We start from the raw sequence: 8,750 nt of genomic DNA, 5'->3' as shown, positions 1-8,750 counted from the left end.
CGGCGGCAGCGGCGGGGGGCCCGGGCGCGGGGGGCGCGGCGGGCGGCGGGGGCGGGGGACAGGATGCGGATGCCGGGGGGACTTCCTGTGCCGGCCCCCGCGCCCCCGCCCCGGCCCGGCCGCTGCCCGCAAAGACGCGCGCACGGGTGGGCGGGCGAGCGAACGGGGACCCGGCCGGGCCGCGGCGCCCGCCCCCCGCCCTGGCCACTGCGGTGCCGCCCGGGCCGCCCCGGGGCTCCGGGCACCTGTGGCCTGCGGTCAGCCACGAGCCGTGTCGCCCGGGCCATCCCGCGGGACCGATCGAGGGCTCCGGCCGCGGCCCTGCTGGGAGCCGCCACGGTCCTCCCGGGCCAGCCTTGAGCCCCGCGCGCCACCCCGGGCTCTGCCTCCCGGCCGGGTTCCCCACCCGCGAGTCTCCGCCAACTTCGTCCCGGGACAACCCTCCGCCCCTTCTCCCGCCCGTGGGCCACCACGGCAGCCCTGACGGCGCGGTCCCCTCTTCGGATCCGTCTGGATGGAGGCGCCGGCTGAGAACTGTGGCCTCCACCTCGCAGCCTCCGCGGACCACACCTCCCCTCGTTAGAGAAATGCCGCACCAGGTGAGGCCCAGGGGACCTGCACCGGGCGCGGGAACGCCTCCCTTCCGAGGGCCCGCGGGAGCCAGTGAGCCTGGGTACCCCAAGGAGGAGGCCCGGACCCGTAGCCACCTCTGGAGGGTGAACTGTGGGGCGCACAGGCCTGCAGGTGGCAACTGCCTTGGGGTGCAGTGCTCTGAACAGCTTGCTTTTCAGGGAGCTGGGGTGGCACCTGACCCATGTGGCCTGCTGGTGGCCTTGGAAAGGCTAGGCAAGCCTCTACCACAGGCTGGGATGCGGGAGGCCCTGGAGACCACAGAATTGGCTTTGGAAGGGCACAGGGGAATGTGACACAGATGGCCTCTCTTTTAGGACCTCAAATGTCCCGTGACAGGGGCTGGATTCCAAGAAGAAGCAGCCATGTGGTGGAGCCTTGTGAATGTTGTTTGTTTCGTACCAGTAACTGGTCTTGAACTCAGAGCCTCACCTCACCCTCTGGGCTTTTTCACTCAAGGCTGGCACTGTACCACTTGAGCCATGCCTCCAGTTCAGTATTATTCTGATTAATTGAAGATGGAGTCTCACAAGCTCTTCTGCCTGGGCTAGCTTTAAACCTCAACCAACTTAAGTCTCAGCATCCTGAGAAACTAGGATTATAGGTATTAGCTACCAGCCCCTGGATCCCACTGCTGTTCTAAGCAGCAACCTGCCCAGGATACGCCATCACCTCCCCTCTGAACAGCTTTCTTCTCTCCTCTCAGCACAGCCAGCTAACAAGGATCCTGGAGTGACCTCCAGGATGGAGCTGGGGCCAGCCACAGAGACCTTCATGCTGGAATTGCGAAGTCTTGAGGATGGAGGTCCAGGGCCCGACCCCCAGTCAGGTGAGGGCTGGGGTTGGGGAGGAGCCATGACAGAGCTTTAGTATTACTGTGGCAGAGAGAGGCCTCCAGGGCATCCACTCAGGCCCGCCCACAGTTGCCTGGAGTCAAACCCTGCAGGCTTGTTCTCTGGCTTTGTCAGGCTTAGCTTTTGTGAGTGAGGGGCTTCCTGACCTCCCCCTCCACACTTGGCACCTGTTATTGGGTTGAAGCTCAGGCTGGGTTTCCCCAGTAGACAGGTGGCTTCTACCACTCTCCTCTCACCTGCCCCTGGCTCTGATTCCAGTTCCCAGATGGAGTTGAGGGGCAGAAGGGCTCTGCCTTGCCCCCCTGTGACTTTTCCCTATAGCTTCTACCCTTTCCCATTCCTCCTTGACCTCTGCTCCCACCTGTTTTCCTCTTCCTGAAGCACAGAGGTGCCTCGCCTTCCAGGCTGTCCCTCCTCGGAGATTCACTATAGGGTGGTCAGCTCATGACAGCCAGTTTCCCATTCTGTGTTCAGTGAGGGCCTGTAGCAACAGAGTGGCTCTGAGTTTATAAAAGAGCTAGAGGTGGGGTGCTGGTGGCTTATACCTCAAATCCTAGTACTCAGGAGGCTGAGATCTGAGGATCATGGTTCAAAGCTACCCTGGACAGGGAAGTCTGTGAGATTCTTATTTCTGATTAACCAGCAAGAGCCAGAAGTAGAACTGAGACTCAAGTGGTAGAGAACAAGCTTGAGTGAAAAAGCCAAGCAAGAACACAAAGTCTTGAGTTCAAGCCCCAGTACTAGAACTTAAAAGGAACTGGGGAATTGCAGGGGTCAGCCTGGAACCTATAGATTAAATGATTCTTCTACTTGTAAACGGAACAGAAATCTCTCAAGGGTATACAGACAATATTTAACCACATGTTTACTAAAATTTCCTTCTTGAGGCTGGGAAGGTGGCTCAGTGATAGAGCGCTCGCCTTGCATGCTTGAAGCCCTGGGTTCGATTCCTCAGCACCACATAAGCAAAAAGAAAAAAGCCGGAAGTGGCACTGTGGCTCAAGTGGTAGAGCGCTAGCCTTGAGCTGAAGAGCTGAGGGACAGCGCCCAGGTCCAGAGTTCAAGCCCCACAACCAGACCCCCCCAAAAAAAAATAAATAAAATTTCCTTCTTGAAAATGGTGGCATTGCTGCCCCAGAAAGTCATAGTAGAGCTGGGCACTGGTGGCTCACACTTGTCATTGTAGCTACTCAGGAGGCTAAGATCTGGGGATTGTGGTTCTAAGCCAGCAGGAAACTCCTTGAGATCTCCAACTAACCACCTAAAAGCTGGAAGTGTAGCTGTGGCTCAAAATAGTCAAGCACTAGCCTTGAACAAGATAACTCAGTGATAGCACCCGGACCCTGAGTTCAACCCCCAGTGGAGGGAAAGAAAGGAAGGAAGGAAAGAAAGAAGGAAGGAAGGAAGGAAGGAAAGGGAAGGAAGGGAGAAAGGGAGGGAGGGAGGGAGGAAGGAAGGAAGGAAGGAAAAAAAGAAGGAAGGAAGGGAAAGAAAGTCAAGAAGAAAAGTTAGAGTGGCCCATGTGGCAAATCTAAACATGAAGAGACTCACAGGGGTGTAATCTATCCAGAGCAGGCAGGAGTAGAGGAGATAAGAGAAAATGGACTGCTAATATGGATAGGTTTTAAGGTCTTCATCCACTATCCCAATGGGTACAAATGTTTCATGAAAAATGAACTCTGATTTATTAGCCTAAGCCAGGGTTATTAGAAATATATTTATATATGGGTCTGGGAATGTGGCTTACTGGTAGAGTGCATGCCTAGCATGCTTCAGGCCCTGGGTTCAATTCCTCAGTACCACATAAACAAAAAAATTAAGGAACACAAACACACACACACACACACACACACTTACTTAAGAGCCTGAGATCTGAGGGTCCTGGTTTGAAGCCAGCCTGGGCAGAACAATCTGAAAGACTCTTATTTTCAAATAACCAGCCAAATCTGGAAGTAAAGATGTAGCTGAAATAGTACAATACCAGCCTTGAGTGGAAAAGCTGAGCTAGAGTGCGAGGCCCTGAATCCAAGTCCCAGTACCTGCACAGAAAAGCACAGGAATAAAAAAAGAATAGGATTTATTTTGATATTACAACGTTAATATTCAGAATGAGAAACTGAATGTGGATTTTGTGTAGAAGGGACAGTGTAGCAGTAAGGTGTCTCCTGTGTTTCCAGGCACAACACTGGGATTGCTATATTTATTCTAACTCTCATAATATCCCTGGGAAAGATACAGGACCTTTTGCAAAAGAAGTAGCCAGAGTTGCCAGGAGTTTAGCAGTTGGCTATGTTGACTTGAGGCTTTAAGTTAGTCCCTTATGTTCTTGAACAGCATCTAAACCTCTTCTGGTCTTTGAGTGCTTTAATGGAGACAATTAATGTATTTCCAAGCTTGAGGGCATTTAGAAGCATCTTCCAGGTTTGAGAGTCTATTCAGGGTCCCTGATCCTGTGGACAGCTGATAACTGGAAGAATGAGGACCTGCACTGAGGACGCCTGTCCCACATGAGACCTGGCAGTCTCTCTGACACTTGGGGATTTCCAGAACCTGTTTTGTGGCAACCATTCCAGGCAGCCTTACAGAAATGCTTTATTATTGATCAAGCATGTTGGTAAACTCATAATCCCAGCTAGCTACTCAAGAGTCAGAGGTAAGAGGATAAGAGTCTAATACCTTCCTGGACAAAAGCATGAAATCCACTGGAAATGTGGCTTAGTGGGAGAGTGCTTGCCTGGCATGCATGAAGCCCTGGGTTTGATTCCTCAGTACCACATAAACAGAAAAACCCAGAAGTGATGCTGTAGCTTAAGTGGTAGAGTGCTAGCCTTGAGCTGACAGGGCCCAGACCCAGAGTTCAAGCCCCAGGACTGGCAAAACAAACAAAAAAGCATGAAACCCTATCTGAAAAAAAAAGCCAAAGGGGCTGGAGACATGGTTCAGATGGTAGAACACTTGCCCAACAAGCATAAGGCTTTGAAACCAACATTCAGCACTACACAAAACAATAACAACAAAGGAAAAGAAACCCAAAATGTTGTACTTGGGCTGGTACTGGTGCTTGAAATCAGGACTTCGTGCTTTTGCTAGTACTCTACCACTCAAGTCATGCTTTAAATTCTAGCTTTTTGCTGGTTAATTGGATAGTATTGTAGGTTCACCTGGGCTGGCTTGGCCCAAGTAGCTAGGATTGTAGGTGTGAGCCACCAGCACCCCACAGAGGTGTTATCATTTATAGAGAAGGTGGTTTTCATTTATTTAAGGTGTGACCAGGGCTGAGGTCACTTTGGCAGTTGGGACAGTGAGTTCACTGACTTCCAATGGAATAGTGTGGGCAGCCCTTGGCACCTGCACTGGTATGGGCGTCAAGATCTAACCACGGAGCTTGTGTGAAGAGAGGAACAGAGGAGAGTATAGGGAGCTGGGATCCCTAAGAATGAGGTGACCATAGTGTGGTGTCCTTCCCCTGGCATTTCAGATTCAACCAGGTTGCCATTGTCACTTGGTCTCATGCTTATGGGTTCCTGCTGCTTGCTCCTTATTTTAACTTCGAGTAGCAGTACACTGATAGGACAGTGGTCAGGTCCTGGGAGCCCCCTATAGCTCCTTCTCTCTGGCTTCCTATCATCCCATTTCAGGTGGTAGTGGTGGAAGTGACAATCAGGAAGAGGTGCAGGAGGGGAGCAGTAGCCCACCACCAGCAACAGTCCCTGCCTCATCCGGGACCAGTACCATCACTGAGGAAGCCCAGCTGGGACAGCAGGACGTGCAACAGTCAAAGCAGCAGCCAGAACTGCAACAGCAGCAACCACAGAACCAGCCAGAATTGTCACAAGAGCAGCAGGGGCACGATGGGCAGAAGCAGCTGTCTTCACCACAGCAGGAACTGCAGGAAAGCCACCAATGCACACAGCACCACGAGCCCCAGCTGCAAGGAATGGAAAAGCAGAGCCAGGAGCAAGTGCCAGAGCCTCAGCTGTTGCAGCAGCACCAAGTGCAAGATCAACAACTGCCACGGGAACAGCTGCAGATAAGGCAAGAGCAGAGCCAGGAGCAAGTGCCAGAGCCACAACTGTTAGAGCAGCAACAGGAGCAATTACAGCAGCAGCAGCAGCAGCAGCAGCAGCAGCAAGTGCAAGATCAGAGGTTGCAACAGCAAGCACAAGATCAACAACTGCCACAGGAACAGCCCCAGAAGCAAGAGCAACATCTAGTGCAGCAGCAGCAGCAGCAGCAATTACAGCAGCAGCAGGCACAAGATCAGCAGTTAGAGCAGCAGCAAGAACAAAGTCAACAATTGCATCAGGAACAAGTACAGCAGCAAGAGTATCAGCTGTCACAGCCAGAACAACAGCAGCAGCAAGTGCAAGAACAGCAGCTGCAGCCACAGGAGCAGCCACACCAGCAGCAAGCGCAAGAACAACAGCTGTTGTTACAGCAGCAGCTGCAGCACCAGCAAATGCAGGAGCAGCTGCAGCAACAGCAGGAACAGCTCCAACAGCAGCAAAGGCAGCAGCAGCAGCTATCACTGCAGCAGCAAGAACAGTTACAGCAGCAGCAAGTGCAGGTGCAACAGCTGTTTCAGGAACAGCTACAACATCAGCAGCAGCTGCAACAGCAGCTGTTGCTGCAGCCACAAGGGCAAGACCTACTACAGCAGCAACTGCTCCATCAACAGCAACTGCTCCAGCAGCAGGAGCAGCTGCAGCAGCAACAGTTCCAGCAGCAGCAGGAACAGTTGCAGCAGCAGCAACTACTGTTGCTGCAGCAGCAGGAGCAGTTACAGCAGCAGTTGTTGCAGCACCAGCAGCAGGCACAGCTGCAGCAGCAGCTCCTGCAGCAGCAGCAGGCACAGATACAGCAGCAGCTGTTGCTACAGCAGCAGGCACAGATGCAGCAGCAGCAGCAGCAGCAGCAGCCTCCGCTGGACCCGGAGGAGGAGGAGGAGGAGGTGGAACTGGAGCTCATGCCAGTGGACATGGGGTCAGAGCAGGAGCTGGAACAGCAGCGCCAGGAGCTGGAACGGCAGCAAGAGCTGGAGCGCCAGCAGGAGCAGCGACAGCTGCAGCTGAAACTGCAGGAGCAGCTGCGGCAGCTAGAGAAGCAGCTGGAGCAGCAGCAGCGGCTGGAGCAGGAGCAGCTGGAGCGGCAGGAGGTGCAGCTGGAGCTGACCCCGGTGGACCTGGGTGCGCAGCCCCCTCACGAGGTGCAGCTGGAGCTGACCCCGGTGCAACCGGAGCTGCAGCTGGAGCTGGTGCCGGCGGCGGGCAGCGGCGGCGGCGGGGCGGGCGTCCCGGGGGCCCCCGCCGCCGTGGTGGTGGCCCCTCCCGGCTACGTGGTGCTGCAGGAGCTCATGGTGCTGCCCGCCGCTGTGAGTGCGCCGGCCGTGGTGGCCATCCCGGGCCCGGCGGGCAGCGCGGCGCTGGCCCCGGCCCGGCAGCGGCGGCGGCGGCGCGCGCGGGACCGGCCGACCATCTGCGGCGAGTGCGGCAAGGGCTTCAGCCGCAGCACGGACCTGGTGCGGCACCAGGCCACGCACACGGGCGAGAGGCCGCACCGCTGCGGCGAGTGCGGCAAGGGTTTCTCGCAGCACTCGAACCTGGTGACGCACCAGCGCATCCACACCGGCGAGAAGCCCTACATCTGCTCCTACTGCGGCAAGCGCTTCAGCGAGAGCTCGGCGCTGGTGCAGCACCAGCGCACGCACACGGGCGAGCGGCCCTACGCCTGCGCCGACTGCGGCAAGCGCTTCAGCGTCTCCTCCAACCTGCTGCGCCACCGGCGTACGCACTCGGGCGAGCGGCCCTACGCCTGCGAGGACTGCGGCGAGCGCTTCCGACACAAGGCGCAGATCCGCCGCCACGAGCGCCAGCTGCACGGCGCCGGCCGCCCGCGGGGGCTCGGCCTGCTGCGCGCCCCGCCGGCCCCGGGGCCCGCGCCGCCCGCTGACCGGGCCCCGCCATGACGCGGGGAGCCCTGGGGGCCGGGGAGGAGGGGCGGCCGGCGCTCACCCACCCGGCCTGGAGGGGGACACAGGCCTTGACACCCCCCAGTCTGGGACCTTGACCCGGATTCCAGCGCTTGATCCCGGCCTCTCTGGACAAATCTGGAAAGAAAAACTCCTTTCCTGCCCAGACTTCCTGAGATGTCTCAGGTTCATGGTTTCACCCCGCCCCCCCGCCCCCCCCCCAAAAAAACAAACCCATTCCCAAGAGACCCATCCCTGTGGCCTAAAACCGCGCGTGGGGAAACAGGAAGGGCAACAGGGCTGCCCAAGCTCTTCTTTTATTCTCATTTTCCTTTGAGAAAATTGGGTTTAAAATTTGACGTATAAACGTTTGATGTGGACCAATCGCCAACCAGGGAATAAAATACATACACTGCGAGACACACACGGAAAGAGATTGGGTCAGAGTGGACATTATTTCAAGAGAAAAATAGGGAGGGGGGAACCCTGATGCTATGCTGAGAACTGAGGAAGGGACTGAAGCATCCCGGGGCATTGATTGGTCTTGAAAAGTTCTTGCAGGGATGGAAGTTCACCAGGGAGGAGATAATTCTGTTGGGAATACTCTTGGCTCCAGTCAGGCACAGGTGGCTCACACCTGTAATCCTAGCTACTCAGGATGCTGAGAGATGAGGATAGAAGTTGGAGGCCAGCCTGCACAGCAAAATCTGTGAGTCATATCTTTGATTAACCACCAAAAAGCCAGAAGTGGAGGTATGGTTCAAGTGGTAGAAGGCTAGCCTTAAATGAAAAAGCTAAGGAAGATCACAAGGCCCTGAGTTCCAGCCCGTGTGTGTGTGTGTGGGGGGCGGCATATGGGCGCAAACACATGCACACACACACACAAACACTACTCCCACTATGTCCTTATTTCAAGGTCTGCTTCTTAGAAGCCTGGTCTAAGACCAACAGCACTAAAAGCAGACCTGTGCAGTGGAGTCCAAGGATGAGATTCTAGACTTAACCTTCTTCCCTAGTAGTAGGCCAGACTCACATTGGGGCCTGGCGTGGAAGGAGTGGGAATTCTCCTTGAGCTTGAAGGACATCTAGGCCATGCCTGGAGGTCACTGAGTCCCCAGAACCACACCCCCCACCTGCCCCATCTAGGCCTGCAGACATAGACCATATTCCCTTGCAGTTGTGCTCCTTACCCTGCCCAAGACCTTGCAGAGATCTTAAGGTCCATGTCTTTCTGGAAAGTTCTTGTCTCCTCTCTCTCTCTAAATGCTAATACTGGGGCTTGAACTCAAGGCTTTATG

The 8,750-nt window shown here is 55.4% G+C and overlaps 1 protein-coding gene across 1 annotated transcript in view; it reads left to right on the top strand.

The window, feature by feature from the left end:
- Nucleotides 1-8,750, top strand: part of LOC138834942 (zinc finger protein 316-like) — a 30,680-nt gene continuing 21,930 nt past the window's right edge. Inside the window, exons 1-3 of the mRNA XM_070033734.1 lie at nt 1-599; nt 1,342-1,459; nt 5,123-7,442. Of these exons, the coding sequence (XP_069889835.1) occupies nt 588-599; nt 1,342-1,459; nt 5,123-7,442 (2,450 nt within the window). The 5' untranslated portion in view covers nt 1-587. The remainder of the gene's footprint in view (nt 600-1,341; nt 1,460-5,122; nt 7,443-8,750) is intronic.

The sequence above is a fragment of the Dipodomys merriami genome, unplaced genomic scaffold, assembly GCF_024711535.1.
Source record: "Dipodomys merriami isolate MVZ:Mamm:240054 unplaced genomic scaffold, mDipMer1.0.p SCAF_22, whole genome shotgun sequence".
Classification (NCBI taxonomy): domain Eukaryota; kingdom Metazoa; phylum Chordata; class Mammalia; order Rodentia; family Heteromyidae; genus Dipodomys; species Dipodomys merriami.
Note: the sequence above shows the minus strand (reverse complement) of the source record. Positions and strands in the feature narration are given on the sequence as shown.